We start from the raw sequence: 17,802 nt of genomic DNA, 5'->3' as shown, positions 1-17,802 counted from the left end.
TATTGTCCCAATGGAAATGACCCCATGTTTCATAGCAAAATACTGTGAGCTTGGTTACTAGTAAAAGATAGAACATGTGTTCCATGCAGTTAGATGGCTCAGTTGCACCACGAAAACCTCCATGCTGTCATTCATCCCTATTCCAGGGATTCTTAGCTGTGTAGAAAAAAGAAGTATGTGTGTGGACTCATGAGACAGGTGGATGAGGAATTGAAAGGGGGAAAAGGGCATGAGTTTCGCTAGTGTTAGTGGAAATGCTTTACCCTGAAGCTTTGGTCAGGAAGGGTGGGGGCTAATAGCGAGACAGATAGTAATGTCCTGAGACCATGTAAATAAAGTTATGCTGGAGTCACAGAGCAGTGCTCATTTGACTCAAGAACATGACCTAAGTAACTTAAAATCATGAGCGGTGGGGGATCAGGGCACTAGTCTGGCTACCAACAGGAAGTCGATGGCATGACCAAATTAGGATAATTCAAGGCCGGCTTAGTTGCAAAGATATGGGCAGGGTGGAGGGTAAGGGAACCATTCAAGTCTGTACAGAGAGTGAGCTAGCAAGCCACAGAGCTGTTGTTAAATCTAAGCTTTTGGAGATGAGAGAAAGGAGCAGTTAGCAAAATCTGAAGGTCAGAGAGTCAGATACAGAATGACAATTTTGGGTGACTAGTGACCTTTGACTGAGACAGGTAACACAAGGTGATGTCATGGAGCAAATAAAGACACTGACCTTATTCCTCTCTCCCCACAGTCTCCTTCCCCCCAACCCCCCAGGTCTCCTAATGGGGCTTCCCACTCATTGTTCCCAACAGGAACCTGAGGGCACAGATCAAGGATACAGTAGTCCATAGCGGAGCCTCTCTCAATGAACACCAGGGCTTCACATATGGAGAGGGGCTCTGGAAGAAGACATACATGGTCAGAAACCTCTAATTTTGGTCTAAATACCACTTCTTTGGTTACAAGACCAAAACTCGTAGCCACACTTTGAATGATTTTCTTGCGTCTCTTTGTTGTTTCACTCCGTTCCTAAATTTTCTTTCATGGTTGCTTTCCTTCACGATATCTCCTACTGCCGTTTTCATTAACAAAATTTCTAGTATGAACCACCTTACCCTATGAGGACTCAGATATTTAAAATACATACATGTATAGTTAATGATATCCAGACAGTTCATTATTCTCTCTATACAGCTTTTTCTAGTATAACAGTGCGAATTTTAATTTCTGTAGTTTGTGTTACTAAAGGGACAGTGAAGTCTTTGCTTTTTTCATGGTTTACCATTTTAATCATATTTCCTCTAGTAAAATATTCTAACCATTATTTCCTGAACCATGAGTTCTAAGGTGCAGTAAAAAACAAAACAAAACAAAACAAAAAATCTTAAGGAAAATGCTCTATGGAAGGGCAGGTTTTTTTTTCCCCCCCAGAGCATTTTCAATGATTGTTGCAGGAATGAATGAGTAAAGGCTTCAAGAATGAAATAGTTGCAGAAAACCCACTTACTTTTGTACATAAGTCCATGCCGCAGCCCTCCGGGTACAAGTACTTATGTATCTCCTTTTGTTGAGTTCTCTATTTTTTTTATGAATATGCATATTGGGGAAAAAACTTCCATCTGCTCTCTTTTAGCTGATTATATCACATTTTGGAGCTGCGCATCATTACGGAGCTTCAGAGAAAGACGATCATTTACATTACATATGGATATAAAGTAGAGGAGGAGTTGATGAATTGCAAACGAGTATAATTTATATGGACAAAGTGTGCCAGAAGTGCTTTTCACCCCATTTTACTCTGCAAATGGAATGATTCCTGCCCATTCACTTGGCGTGGCGCCCAAAAAGTCGGAGAGGAAAGCGATCCCGTTCGCCTTCTGCATCGGGATCCCACTCCGTCCCTCTGAGGGAACAGTGCCCTGCATTTCAGGCCCACCGGGGATCCCAGGAGGTCTAAGGAGATCTCTGAACACCCTAATGCCATTTTAAAGATTTTTCCATCATGGCTTCTTAATTTATAATAGACATCACGCAGATGCACTAATACTCAGACTGTTGGTGATTCAAATGTGAGAAGTTTGCATGATGAAGAAAGAAAGGGAGAGTGATGAAAAGCTTGTATTTTCCTCTGCACTGTGATTTTCCCACAGCAGATCATTTGCCTAAGTGCCATTAACTTTGTAAATATGTAAAAATCTGCATTTAGGGTGTCCTTCTAAGGGCTTCTGTGTGGGCTACAGCACAATGAGCTGCAACTCCATATTATAAAGACCAGGGAGGGCCCAAGGTGCAGTATTAAGAGTAATAACCCCACATCTTTCATTGATTTAATTTTATTCATGAATATAAGCAGTTACTTATATACTCAAATCGTTTGGTCTTTAAAAATGATTATTCCTGGGGTGCCTGGGTGGCTCAGTAGTTTAAAGACTCTGCCTTTGGCCCAGTCTTTGATCTCAGGGTCCTGGGATCAAGTCCCGCATCAGGCTCTCTGCTTGGCAGGGAGCCTGCTTCCCCCTCTTTCTCTGCCTGCCTCTCTGCCTACTTGTGATCTCTGTCTGTCAAATAAATAAATAAAATCTTTTAAAAAATGATTATTCCTATTATGTGCCAAGTGTGAGGAATCAAAGCTAAATGCAACATGGCCTCTTTCTAATCTATCAGAACCTGACAAAGAAATATTCTGTCATAACAAAATGGTCATTATCTGTGAGGTTCTGTTAAATCCGCAGATTCTCACTGCTGTGGCACAACATGGTTGTCCTAGCCCTCAGACAATCAGTGTCTGAAGAATTTCAAATAACTACAAGCCCAGGCCTGTATTATGGTAACATGTGCACTGCTTTCATTTTGTGTTCAGATATCAGTTTTTATTCACGTGACATGCACTGTGCCGAATGTTTTGTGTACATTATCTCATTTAACCAGCACAGAAATATGAAATGTTAGTATCGTATTTCATAGAGGATAAGAAAACCCAAAAAACCTAAGCTCAGAGGCTAAGTGACTTACACAAAGTCACACAGTGCTCAAACCAGGACCTCTAGGTCAACATTGGATGTGATCAGATGAATTCAATGGTAGGACAGGGGGTAGCCTAAAGTAAGGGTTCCTTTGATCTTATTTCGGTAACCAGGAAACCTGGTCATATTTAGAAACTGCTGTTCTTTTACCTATATTTAGTTCCTATTCATTTTTCTCTCAACCTTTACATAATTCTAGCATGACATCCTGTGCGTCCTGATTAGTCGAACGGTTTTCTTTGTTGGTGTGGAGGGGATGGAAGGGTGTGCGTGTGTGGTGTGACAGAGTATCTACAATTTCTTCATACTATTTTTCTCAGAACTTAGGTTTGTAACGGAAGTTTCTCAACATGAAATGTCATCATGTCATCAATTTGGCCTCACTCAGGAAGTTGCAAGGCACTTGACTAACCTCAGTGAATTAGATGTTGTCTAAAACCTGACAATCTTGAGCTATCATTTTAGAAGTTTTAAGAGTTATTTTAGTAACTATCTTGGAAATTTAATTGATAAAAAAGAAAAGCTTCTGATAACAAATTTCAGAGTGAAAGTATATTGGTACTTATATCGGCAATAGAATCGAGGGGGTAGAATTGAAAAGAGTTCATTTTTGTTCTTAACAAAAAAAGTATTATGGAGATTTTATCCGTTTATCTGGATTAAAATTTCTCTAACTAGGCATACTTTCACCATACACTTGAATTTGTAAACATAAGATGTTCTTGGGATCAGAGCAATCACGTCATCCCAGAACAGTTTTTACAATCTTTCTGTACCGAGAGACAGCTTATTCCAGTGACAGGCTATGGCAAGATTCTCGTGCAGATTCTATGATCCAGAGGCCTTCATTGGCATAGTCTTGGGCAGCATATGCGTTCCATGTCTCAGAATTGTTGTGTGAATAAAGAAATGACTGAGGCCAGGACTCTCACCACATTGCAACCTGGAAACACAAAGCCATCTGGGAACCATGAAAATGTCACATTCTAACCACCTTCCCATCCACTCTTGAAAGGCTAAGACTCCTGTCTGTCTCCTAGTCGAAGGCAGCCAAAAGTCTAAGTCTTTCAACTACCTTACAACCTTGGCTAAACTACGTCTAGCCTTTTTACTTCTCTTTATCCAGCTTGCACGGTCGAGAGAAAAACCCAAGGAAAGCGAGCCGCAGGGATCCAACAGGTAAAATCCAGGGCCTCAGGACTCCTTTAATCTGAGATATGCTTTGGCTACAGGTGTCCTTTTCACATTGTGCTATGTGATGGGGCCGTCCTTCTGGCAACTTGAACCTCATGGTGTTTCCACTTCTCCCTCCTTCTCTCTTTGTAGGAATCCAGTCTCTCTTCCTCAGCCTCCTCAAGGCCTTTGCAGCACTTCTGCTCAAAAGCATTTCCCTAAATCCTCGAACTGGGTACCAGATCTTTATTCTGAAGGAAAAGAAGTTGCGGCTGGGTAAGCTTCACCAGCGATTTCTGCCATTTTACAATCAAACAGTTCCTTACATGCTTCCTAACCTACAAATTTCTTGCTGTCCTCATAAAGAAGCTGTACTCTCTAGAATTCCCTGAGGCAGCAGGTTGATTAAAGTTTAAAAATTATGGTCAGAGGCTGTGCTGTGTCCAAGGAGATCCTAGAATAATCTATTTAGAGTTGTAGCCATAGTCAGGAGCAGGACCATGATGGAGGCAGCATGTTGGAAATTTGAAATTAAAACACTATTTCCTGCTGTGGAGGGGGAAGAATAAGAGTAGGCATGTGATTTACTCCAGACCTGAGCACTGCATATGGGAGTAAATCTCATGGATCTGGAAAAATATACTAGAAATTAACAGTGTAATAATGTCTCCCAGCATTCAAAATAACACTTTGTGTTTCCTGATTCTTTCTAAGGTATTGTGTTTTATTTATTAGAGAAATGTTTAGATCACTTTGGAATGATATATATATATCACTATATCACTATAGTATTTACCTATAGACTAAGTACATTGATTTAGATGTAAATACAGAATAGGTTATATGGGAAAAATTATTATATTCGTTGCCCTCCAGCAAATGCTTCCGAAATGCCCACTCTGTACAGATCTAGTACCAGGCATCAGAGATTACAAAGCTAAACAAAGTAGCCTCTGTCACAAGGAGATCGTGGTCTTGTGGAAAGATAAGTGCCTCTGAAATAGATAAAGTTTAATAAAATGCTATAAACAGAAATACAAGTTGCTAAGGAAACCCAGAGGAGAAAACCAAAGGAAATCATGGAAGGCTTCACAGAGTAAGTGACTTTTGTGATCAATCTTAAAACAGAAAACAAAGGGAGACTCTTGGATGTAAAAAAAAAAAAAAAAAAAAAAAATAGCAGAAGCCACTCCAGAAAAATAAATAGCATAAGAAAAGTCACAAAAGAAATTGTGAATTTGTGGAATTGCAAGTAGATTATAGAGAGTGTAGAGTGAGAGGAGGGGGAGAAAAGATCTGATTCATAGAGTAGGTAATAAGTGGTTGAGAAGAACCTTATATATCCTGGAAGAAAGTTCAAATATTATACTGAAGATAGTGAGGAGCTATAAAACAAAACAAAGCAAAAAAACAACTTCAAGCTGGAAGTCATGATTTGATTCAAATGTTGGACCTTTCTGGAGGTTGTGTGGAGGATGGATTAAAAGGTAGGGCCCTGGTAGAATAGGGGTCAGTTGGAAAGCTATTGCACTATTTCATAAATGAGCTCATGAGGCTCCAAAGCAAGACAACAGCCATGGGAAGGGATAGAAAGTCATGAATGGCAAAGGACTTCTAGAGGTAGGACTTGATTACTGAATCTGTGAGAATTGGATCTATGAGAAGGGTCTATATGAGATGATATGAGAAATGATTTTCTGTTTGGGGTAACTGGTTGGGCACTGGCATCATTAAAGAAAGAGCTTTGTTTGGAATAAAAAAGCAGAGACAAATTTGTAGAGAAAAGTCAGAGATTTGGGTATGTTGATCTGAAGCTTCTAGAGTCCTATGTTGGACTCCTTTCCCCACAAATTTGAATGTTGAAGCATTAGCCCCCACCCCATATATGGTATCTGTAGATGGTGTTTTGGGGAGATAATTAGGTTTAAATGAGGATGTGAAGGTGGGGCCTTCGTGATTGGATCAGTGCCCTTCTAAGAAAAAATCACCGGAAAGCTTGCGATCTCTGACATGTGAGGACACGGTGAGAAGGCAGCTATCTGTGAGCCAGGAAGAGCTCTCATTAGAATCCAGCCGTGCTGCAACATGATCCTGAACTTTTGGCCTTCAGAATTCTAAGAAAATAAGTTTCTGTTGTTTAAGCCAACCAGTCTATGATATTTTATTATGGAAGCCTGAGCTGACTAATACATAGAAGTGTTCAGGAAGTTGGATAACACAGACCTGGGGTTAAGGAGACAGATGGAAGTGAGGTAATTCATTTGGGAATCGTATATATATGTGTATATGCATATACACATATATATGCTGTATATCAGACAGACTATAAAACTTCTGGTAATAGATATTTTGTCTAGAGGTCTAATATAAAAATACATTTAAGTACTAGTAGTCTGGAAAATAGCAAATGCACATAGTTCTTTTTATTATTTAAAATTAAGGTGTTTCACAATTAAAAATATTTACAATTAAAGATGAAACATCTGTACAATTATTAAAATTCATTTTACTCAACGAGAGTCAACAACATCTTGTTATCTATACTTTTATACCAGATAACAGTGAAGAAATTAACAAAAAATAATTTCTGAAACTCCACTGTGGATCAGGATAAAATGCCTCCAGTATTAACTCACGCTTTCCCATTAAGTATAAAAATGAGTGTGAATGCTGCTTGGACAGTTGGTTAAACAGACACATGCTTCATTACTATTTATTGAATAACAGGCACAAATGCAAAACCAACAAGTATGAAAAAAAGATTTTTCCTACAGAATTTATCATTTCACACTTAAACAAAGCTGACTATAGCTTATGTCACACATATCAAAGACTTATACTATGCCTTTTCTAATACAGGCAAGTGAAATATTAACATGTAGCATTTAAAATAATAAATATACATACTATTTACAATAATTGGGAATGTTAGAGACATGAACTTTTATATAAAATCATTCAGATTAAAACACTTTCTCCTTAGGTTGTATCGCCAAATATTTTCTTTCTCTCCCATTTATTTGATCTTTTAGTTCAAGTAGAGTTAAAATGGAATGCGTTTGTAGATATATAGTTGAGAATGTGTGTTCAGTCACTTGGCTCTGTGATAGTAATCTTCCGTACCATGTCAGAGAGATTTTCAGACTCCAGATCTTCTTTGCCATTATCTGAATTTTCTGATGAGATATAACAACCAGAGTCCCTTGGGCAGTCGTCTAACTGTGACTTATTTAGGGAGTTGTCTGGGCTTAAGGATAGGGGCACAGATTCATCTTCTTGCTCTTGAATAGCTGTAAATGGAAAAGAGGGCAGCAGTTAAGAGAAGGCAAAACAAGTTTTATTCATGTACTCATTCGTCTTTGAGCTATTTTAACTGTACCAACCTTGACTTCGTTACATTTGAAACTTCCGTGAGTAAACAATGTATTTGTTTATTATAAAAGAGATATTTGCACTCAAATATTCAAATATTCAAGCCCTGCTTTCCTAGAAGACAAAGTTTGCCTTTTTTTTTTTTTTTTTTTTTTTGCTCACTTGCAGTTTCATGGAATTCATGTGAACTGCTTGCATAAGCGAAGATCAATATGGACTCTCATTTTACATTAATGATAAGTTGCCAGAGAAAGCAGATTGTATCCACAGTTTGACTGATGCCTTGTCCAAATACTCCTTAAAGTAACATTAGAAAAAGTCACTTGTAGTTTAAATGTATAATCTAACTCAATAGTGATCTTTGTGGACAGTTCTAGAATCATGATAACGTGGAGTCATGAATAAAATATCTCTCTGGGCAACAGCAGATAGTAGGACTTCAATTACTTGGAATTTAACTAAAAAAAACTTTAAAAGCACTCAAAATTTTCCTATGTCTGCATTCACCATAAAAATTAACATAGAAACCAGGTTGCTTTTAGATAGTAAAACACCACCATTTTCGTTGACTCTGCTTTATTTAGTCTTTCTACATCTTTATAATTCTGAAGAACAATTATTTATATTCAGATTGGTAACTGTGTTATCAAGTCAGTATTCTAGATTCAACAGACATTTTCTTTGAAAAGAAATTAATACTAGAGATGTCACAAAAGATATTTTGAAGAACCTAGGCAGCACTATGAAGTTCTAATCTTCTCAAGAAGCCTTTACCGTCAGAGTTCTCTTGGTCAACGTCAAGACTTCCCTGACTTGGGTAAATGTGTGCTTCCCCACATCATGAGATGGGTTCCTCGGGGAGGAGATGTATCTCAGGCCACCACCCATCAGCCCTATCAGCATATCTAGTTCTTTCCCCCTTCTACCCTCAGAGCTTCTCCACGTTAGACATTTGAATAACTCCACTTGGGAAGAACCAAATGCACCCACTGCAGGGCGGGACAAGACCTCCGCCTTCAGAGACTACGCGCTTCATCCTATTCTGGTGAGAAGAAAATAAATCCCAGCTCCAAAATCCTGGAAGAAGGAAACTGTACTTTTCCTCAACAGACTCTATGAAAGTAAAATGCTAAGTCATTTAGCTTTAGGAAATCCACCCTTTATCTTGTTTACAGATACCCTGCTTCTTTAACTGCATTTTCTAGGCTTCAGATATCTTGCCAACATCATGTTCTACTGTGTATCCAATTGTTATCAACATACTTTACGAGAGAGAATTGAGCCGTGCTGCCTGAAGGCAGCCTTGTATGTAATGAACTCACATCTCCTCAATGGATCTAGAATGATGCTCTCTTATGCACCACCCACAGAAGAACTGAGAAAAGAGTCACATTAGTTTTGGGACTCTGTGGTTTCGATGAGGAACACTGGTTGAGAAAGGTTGGGAAAAAATGATAAAGATCATTTTCATAGACTCATCTTCAAACAGAATCATAACAGTTCTTTTACTCTTTTCCTCAAAGCTTTAATTTGCACCAATAAAACCACGCTTGGGCCATTCTTCTGAATCTTCTCCCTGTTTGCACAACATTTTTAACGTTTTGGACTCAAGTATCAGATATTTAAGTCCAGTGATGTTATAACAAGTTCTAGATATCAAGACCTTTACTTTTACTATGCATTGAATGTGACTGTTTAAAAATGTTAGCCACCATGAAGCATTTCCTCTTTATTAGTCTTAGCAATCTTTAAGTGTAGGGTGAAACTTCTTACTATCCATTAATGTTTGTGAATATCAGTCATTCAATTTTGTTTCCAAAGCCTTCTGTTACAAAAAGACAGCACTGAAATGGGACCTCTTTCTCTGACGGAAAGATTTCTCCCCTGTCTCTGCTTTTCTGTCTTCTTGCCACTGAAGTGGAAGAACCAGCTCTGTGTTTCATTATCCAAGTGCTTCTGGAAAAGGCCAGAGAAATTAGTCCTTTTGTAATGCTTACTGCTCCATCAGCAGGGTTCACCATACTTGGAATGTGATCCTAGGCCATCTTGCCCCAGATTATATTTGGGTCTATCACCTTGACACAAAATTAAAAGAACTAAGTTATTTCCCATGAGACCGACATTTTAGACAGAACTTGGCATAGTAAAAATTGCTCCCAATACCGTGTTCTATTTAGGCTGATTACTGATTGTGGGACTCTCTTCAAGATATAAGACTTGGGCTTAAAGAGCTCTGATTTCCAAAGTTAGTTCTTTTTCTTTCCAAAAATAAGTACTTAGCTTGTTATTTTGTCTTCAGAAGCCTCTCTCCATTCCCCTCAAAGAGTAACAAAGTAAACAAACAATAAATGAAAATCTGACTTTAACAGAGAATATATAGTTTTTAAATATTGGTAATAAAATGTATTTGTTTTTATTTTCACCTGAGAAGTGCTCTATCACCGTCCCCAAATTCTGGGAATTGGTTTGTTTTAAATATAGGTTATTTATTATAGGAACCTCTTATCTGCAATTTTTATGAAAAAAGGGAAATAGTTTCTCAGTATGAAAGTTACGCAGCGCAGCAATTTACAGGACAGCAGTAATTTGCTAAATGATTTCCTAGTGAAATGAAGACATGACTTTGCCTCCTTGAATGCTTCCCGCCAGGCTTGCAATAATTTTAGGCAGGTGATCAGCTGGAGCCCCTCGACTCTAACTATAAAAAGAAAAGGCAGGTCATTATGTTATATTAAGGAAATAAAAGCTATATAGCATTCAGTTTTTGTGTTTGGGGAGGCTCAGGGTTTTCCTTCTTTTGCTTTATTTTTTGTTGTTGTTTTTTCCGTCCTGATGCTAATGACTTCCAGATTGGCACAAACCTAGGTCTTGTACTATGGGTACTTTTCCCAGCACAGGGGATAAATTCAGGCCATTATGTCCACATTTTCTTTCTAAGTCATTTAGCCCCTTCATGTGGCCATGAAACAGAGTAAAGCTAACTGACCTACCTAGAAATTGAAACTATAACCTTCATCAGTTTTGGCCCATGGTCCAATCATCTGAGCTAACCAGGCAAATAACACACTGGAATAAGAAACAGTTTGCCTCCAAAATTACAGACTTACCATATGAGATATGAATGCATTTTTTTAATATCAAAATGTTTCTGATAAAATGTTAAGCTAAAAAGAACAATCTATATGATTAAGTATTCTATTACTAAAATTATGTGAAGACCAACAGACTTATGCTTATAATTCACAAATGAAAGTGTTAACATTTTAGATAGATTTTCTCTATATTTCTCACATCACCTATAATGTCTTATATTTCAATTAAAAAACAACAAAAAATTAAGACGATATAGTTTTTCAGTAAAGCCCCTGCATGGTTTGCAAATCTTCCAAAGGCTATACATTTTCAAATCTAGGTATATTGGAAAATATTAAATAATTTGAAAAAGTGTGTCTCTTGTTGCTGGCAGCTAAGAGCAAACATCATCAGAAGGCCAGAAAGCAGCCCCAAACATTTCTGTACTCTATATGATGATAATAAAATTAGGTTAAGTTAAGGTTAAGAATAATCAGGTTAAGAGGAGATTATTTAGGAGATATTTTGTCATAAAGAACTCATTTGAATATTAAAATATTTTATCTCTTACCCAGATTTTTATGGAATCATGTAAAGCCCGTGGCTCAACATTTTAAGATAGTCATCGATAAAGATAAAAAGTGGCATGGTGATTAAAACAGAAGACAGCTAATATAATTATTCCTAAAATAATTATATTGGAATTGTGACATTTAATTAATTAAGTATAGGCAATCTCAATTATATTAAATGTGAAGAAAGCTTAAAAGAATTCAAACTAAATCCTAATTCTGGGAAAAGTTCTCATATCCAAAAGAGAGAAATCTGTCCTATATTCACATAGGTTTTTCTCAACTTTCTTCACGCAAATATTCCAGATTTTGACTTTACTGTCTTTTGTGCCTTATGTATGAAGCTTTTGTTTCTTTAGGCTCCTGTTTCTTTGGGGAAACTATAAAATAATGCAATCTGCAGGGCATAAGAAAATGCCTGGCCAATGCAAGTGCTCAGTAAGCAGTTTTTTAAATAAAAAGATTGTGATGTTTAGGTTAATTAAAGGAAATAGGTATTAAAGATCAAATAAGAAATTTTGTTGAAATTCAAATGAAGATATCTCTTGGATCTTTGAATTACTGTCCCCTTCTTCTCTCCTGGTGCCATGTTCAAAGAGGCAAAACCAAGCCTATGTCATCCTCTCTGAGAATTGCACAAAACCCTAGCTTCATGTTGGAGCCCCACTTGGGTCACTGAGAACAAAACTCAGACATTCTCTAGGTAACTATGGCTGTATTTATTTGTCCAGAGGCAATGTTGTTCAAGGAGGACCATCCAGTAGACAATATGGCACAACTCTAAGTTATTTCTGATTTCATCTTAAGCACATCCTTAAATCACCTGAACGTGTTAGTTTTATAATAATGACTTTGTGGTATTCATGTCATTTGGAAAAACAACAAATGGAAAACAGGAATCCCTGCATGGAATAACAACCAGTTGCTCTTGTTTTCCCGAGGCCATGAGAGAATAGGAGTTGAAATGCCGCTCCCTGTTTTCGAACATCTCTCTTTGCATCTTTTTTTTCTTTTTTTAAGATTTTATTTATTTATATGACACAGAGAGGGAGATCATACGTAGGCAAAGAGACAGGCAGAGAGAGAAGGGGAAGCAGGCTCCCTGCTGAGCAGAGAGCCCGATGCGGGGCTCGATTCCAGGACCCTGAGATCATGACCTGAGCCGAAGGCAGAGGCTTAACCATCCAGGTGCCCCTCTCTTTGTGTTGTAACAGCAGAGTCTACCTTCTGATGAGATACGGGCCAGGGAGTGAATCTTTGCCCTCCCATTCACAGCAGCCTCCCACTGTATCATGCCGACTGCTTTGGTAAGGAGAGGCACACTCATCTGAGATCTAACTGTTCAGCACCAGCACGGGTGCCACTCTGCCCAGCTAGACACCCCTATGGAAGGCTTTGGTCCCAGGAAATTTTGTCCATTGGTTACGTTGTCATATTGGACCCATATGGATAAAACTATTTTAAGTAAGATTAAAAACTATAATTATATATTGCCTCTTTAGGAGCTGTGGGAAATCAGTTTCATTTTTCTTATAGAATAAACTATTGAGCTGGTGGGAAACAACCTGATTTCATGATTTAAAAAAAAAACTATTATTTGACAAAAATAGGGTTATCCTGCATGTTTCTGATCTATCATTTGCCTTTACCATTTAATGTTAAATGGTATTACCATTTAATGGTAATACATTTTAAATACATTTTTAAAAAAATGTATTTTTTTTTTAAAGTTTATATATTAGAGAGAGAGAGCATAAGCAAGAGATGCGGGAGAGGGAGAAGCAGACTCCCTGCTGAGCAGAGAGTCTGATGCGGGGCTGGATCTCAGGACCCTGGGATCATGACCTGAGCCAAAGGCAAGACACTTAACTGACTAAACCATGCAGGTGCCCCGTTTTAAACATATTTTTATGTCAGTACACATTATATTCGCTTAGTATCTTTGTAGGACCTTGTTTGCATATACTAATTAATTTAACAAATCAGTTACTGAGGGAAGTTCATGCTTTAAAAGTAGTAATAGTGTAACTCGCAGTTTTAGCGTTTGTATGTTGAAATTCATCAAATTCCTAAAACTGGAATTTCTGGATATAAAAGTGTGCACATCTCAAACTTTGACAGGTTTTACATTATTGTCCTCTAGACAGGTACTCATTTACACTCTTGCATATACACAGGCAGCACAGTGAGCATACACGCGACATAGATCTTGACAACCCAGACCAACACCCATCTGCCTACTACAAAAACTTTTATCCGTGAGGCGGGATGGCTAGGGACTTCAGGTTTATAATCAGAAAAAAGCTTCCTTATGACTTACAAATCTCTTTATTCCCTCCCTGTTAATTCATTCTGCAAGATTTTGTTGTTTTGCTGTTGCTGGGTGTTTTTGTTTGTTGTTGTTGTCCTTGCTGTTTTTCATCCTACAAGCATCTGTAAACCACCTACTCAATGCAAAGCACAGTGAGAGGGGCCTTGGGGAAGGCACTGGTAACAGCAGATTCAATCTTGTTTGACCAGGGTTATCATTACAAAATACCCTAGCCCACCATCAGAGTGCAATATAAAAACAAGTGCATTACAAGTGCCTTAGGTGACTGAGGTGACAGTTCTATGGCCTCTCCACTCTGGGCACTGTTCTCTGATAGAAGATTAAAAATGTTTACAATTCATTTTATTTTTTGTATTATATGGAATACAGCATTAATCGTAAATGAAATTTTGCATGCCCTACCCCCCCCCCCCAAGATTTAATTTAGGTAAAACGAAAAAGAAATCTGAAGAAACTGAATTGCATAAAGCTAAATGGCTACAACTAGAGATATATATAAAATACATATTTATAAATACATAAACGTCAGATGCCTGTGTGCCTTCTCTACTGCGTGTATGCGGATGATTAGCCTGCATTTCTTCAAAGCTGCACGCTTCTGGAATCTAGATTCCAATCATATGGCAGGTGGGTTGGAAACACCAGGCCTGCATGTCAGGGGCTGGGGCACCAGGCTACCCTGGCACGCTGTCAGGCCAACTGCTGGACTGCTGCTTGGCGTAGCTGCAAATCTCCCCTGCGGGCAGCTCGTGCTCCAGGCTCCTGGCTGGGACCTGCCTCTTGCCCTGAGTCATTTTAGGCAGGTAGGCAGGCAGGAAGGCACAACTGGGGATAGTTGAGCAAGCGGAGCTGCTGTGACCACAGCTGGTGCCAACAGCCTGGCACACAGGCCGCCCGTCCCCCCTCCTCTTCACTGAGCGCCGCAAACAAAGGTTGCAGCTCCCTCAAATACGTGATCCGTGGCTTCTAGGACAGTTTGCTCCTTCAGTTACTAAGTTTTTCTTTTTTCCCCCTCCGATTTAAAATTTAATTATTCTTGTGCTTCGATGGAGAACAAGATATTTCCATCACACGTTTTCCCTGAGGACAACAGCACGCATTCTCATAGACACACTTTTAAGACACATCAAAGTGCCTCTAAATGTGGGAAAAGAGGAAAGAGTTCAGAATAAAGAGAAAATATTTACTATTAATAGCAGTTAACTCTCTGATTATTCTCAAGAAGCATTTATTAGCAAGGCAAAGGTGTCCCGAAGGTTGTGTTTATGAACAACACACGCACGAACACACACAGACACACCACACATTCTCTTTTCTTACTGGGAATCTTTAATCAAACGATTTTAAAATTGTTTAAAATTCACAAATCATTTTAAAATTCAGGTGATAAATAGAGAAAGCCTAACGTGCACCAAATAAATAGATTCTGCTCTTTTGCTCCTTCAAAAGCTGAGTGTCACCCCAATTTTTCTTCTCCGTGTAGCCTCATCTAGATTCCCAGCTGGGGAAGCCTGTGACCTAATTCTGCTCTCTTCTAAGGCAACACGGGAGCAAGTTCAGCAAGTTCAAGTTTAGGTATTGGCCTTGGCGGGATTGCAGAACCCCAAAGTCCTTATCCTCCTCCAGAGGTAATCCTGTAATCAGGGCTAACACCACTCACCAGCACTTCTATCAGCTTCTAGGAGAAACAACTTGACCTCCTGTCAAGCTGTGGCCTAAAAAGTTTAATCCAGTTTTCGTGTTCAAGGTCAGAGTGGGTACAATGCTATCTGTTGTGGCCTAAGAGAAAAGGAAAGTTGCTTGCCCTAAGTAGTAGGTTTCTGTTTTGGTCCCTGTCCCACTCCCCCCACCCTCTTGGTCCCTCCAGATATATTAAAGGCTCACCTGGGGCTTGCAGTTTTTCCTCCATTATGTCAAAGTTTTAACTCTTGCCTGGCAAACAGGTGTCCACTCTCCTCAATTTTTATACTGGAGGGTTGGTAAAGCAAAACTTTCCAGTTCCCAATCTAAGAGGCACTGAAGCTTTAAACTAGGAATTTATGGATCTTCCCCAAACTATCTTCAATGATCAAGATCAAATGTATACATAAAAATCCTGGCCAATTTGCATGCTCCATTCTTAATACACATACACATACACACCACAAAACTATTTTTAACCCATGACTGTGACATGCATTTGTTTTTAATAATATCTTAGTTTTATATAACCATATATTCAAGGTCTTTATCATTCAAGGTACATGAAGGTTGTGCATTTAATCTTGAGCATGGTTGTAGGAGATATGATTCACAGAGTAGAGAATAGATAAAAATAAGCATGCATGGCAGCAGCATGGGGCCAAATCATCAGAACTCACCATCTTATCAACAAATAGAAGTCATTCTTCTTTATTTCTTGAGCAAAGCAGTTTCATATAAGATAAATAGCTTTCAGTCAGGATAGCCTAACATGCAATATGCATCTTTTTGACATGTATATTCTAATACTACTTTAGACCGTAAGATGAAAATAAGAAAAATCTCAGGGTTGTGTGTTGACAAGGAACGCTGGTTGCATCGGCATTTTCTTCTATTTTTCATCCCCTAGCATTGGGCTCAGTGTGTGTCCATGTGTACATTACGGGCTATTGTTAAATGATCAACATTTAGTGACCTTCAAATACCATTTTCCAATGTCTTATGAGGGAAATAATTCGGGGGACTCGTACTTTTTTATATCGCGCTTTGGAGATACTGTGTTTTGTTTCCAGGGTACAGTAGAGTGTGTTTTTAATAGATGTGGGGGCCTGGGTTTAGACTTGTGACCTTGAGAATGCTACTTAGCTACTCTGGTTTTGGTTTCCCCATCTTGGGTCAGATGGTTTTTCGAACTGCACCTAGCTCTCATATATGTTCTTATGTATACGTCATTATTTTTTCACTAACATAGAAAGGAGAGGGGGGATGAGGGAGGGGGAATGAAGAAATTCAGTGGACACCACACATGGACCCAGCCTCTGGCCCTGGACCGATCTTCCCACTGTGGGTCCAGACTGAGCACTCTTTTCATGGCTAAAATCCTCTCACCCAGGCTCTCTGGCCCTTCCTATCCACCAGCCCTGTTGCAATGCAGCCATAGTTGTCTTGAACCTTGCAGGCAGTAATGTTGTTGCAAGGTTTCTGTTTTCACTTACGTATGAACTTCCACTTGCTGAGATGGAAAACTGAACTGAAGCTCCTGAGAAAGCTGGCACAGTAGAAAACTTCAATTTTCAGATATTCATTGTTCTTTCTATATTTGCCAGTTTGCATGTGTGGAAGAAAGAACTTGGATTTTTATAGCAGACTGCCTCTGATTAAAACTTCAGCTCTGCTACTTAGCTAGCTGTTTTTGGCCTCTTTGAAATTCATCTCTGAAATGTTTTCTCATCTGTGAAATGGACAAAATCCCTCTATTGATGGTATTATCGAAGAAAAGCAATGTCTTTACAAGTGCTCGAAAAATACCCCTTGATCTCCCTCCACTTCAACATCAAATTATTCTGGAGGGTCTTGACAATGATACTGCACATTACCAATTCCAAGAAATCTACAGGATCTGTTTCTTAGCCTGACACAACTTAGTGTGGAACCACATTTTGAAACGACAAGATGTGAAAGACACCGCCTCCTTTACCCCAGAGATTCTGCTACGTCAGTTTACACGGATCAGGACTGTTTGGCTTGTTCTTTTGAGGAAACTGGCTGCCTTCTTACGCGTGACCTTTGTCTGCCTCTGTGACCTCATGCCCCTTGCCTCTCCCCACAACATCAAAGAACGCCCGTGAACGCCTGGGCCTAAAATGGGGTAACTTCTGCAGGAGTCAAATTAGCCTTACGTGCGGAAGCTCTTTGGGAAGGACAAAGCTCTGTGCAAGCTCAAGACAGCAAGAATAAAGCGCGATGCGGTTTCCAAAAAAGTAAATTTATTCCTGCTAGATAAAAGGCCAGTGTAGAAACACGTGTTGTGTAACTATGCCCATTTTGGAGCATCTGAGACTGGATGTGGGAAAACCTACCGAGAGACAGTCAGGAGGCCTGGGTCCTAAATACAACTTTCCTCCTTGCTCTCCATCTGGGCTGTGATTTGTAGAAAGTAGAGTAGCATCACAAACACCAGTCCTGGCTCTCCACAATTCACTACCGTGTGTGAGCTTGGACGAGTCACTTATATCTCCATTTCTCATTATAAACACGGGACAGCGCTCTCTTAACCCGCCAAACCGTGGAGCACATTAAA

At 39.1% G+C, this 17,802-nt stretch overlaps 1 protein-coding gene and 1 long non-coding RNA gene across 4 annotated transcripts in view; one reads left to right on the top strand and one right to left on the bottom strand.

Moving 5' to 3' along the window:
• LOC106003573 overlaps nt 1-17,802 on the top strand; it is a 210,580-nt gene that overhangs the window by 91,375 nt on the left and 101,403 nt on the right. For both annotated transcript variants that reach the window (XR_001176152.2, XR_001176153.2), the window contains exon 2: nt 4,347-4,469. This is a non-coding gene — a long non-coding RNA (uncharacterized LOC106003573). The remainder of the gene's footprint in view (nt 1-4,346; nt 4,470-17,802) is intronic.
• Nucleotides 6,595-17,802, bottom strand: part of SAMSN1 (SAM domain, SH3 domain and nuclear localization signals 1) — a 111,359-nt gene continuing 100,151 nt past the window's right edge. For both annotated transcript variants that reach the window (XM_045088200.1, XM_004770500.3), the window contains one exon: nt 6,595-7,483. In XM_045088200.1, the coding sequence (XP_044944135.1) occupies nt 7,281-7,483 (203 nt within the window). In that variant the 3' untranslated portion in view covers nt 6,595-7,280. The remainder of the gene's footprint in view (nt 7,484-17,802) is intronic.

This window comes from Mustela putorius, unplaced genomic scaffold (genome assembly GCF_011764305.1).
Source record: "Mustela putorius furo isolate JIRA1106 unplaced genomic scaffold, ASM1176430v1.1 tig00003834_pilon_pilon_pilon, whole genome shotgun sequence".
NCBI classification, from domain to species: Eukaryota; Metazoa; Chordata; class Mammalia; order Carnivora; family Mustelidae; genus Mustela; species Mustela putorius.
The sequence above is the reverse complement of the archived record's forward strand: the minus strand, read 5'-3'. Positions and strand labels throughout refer to the sequence as shown.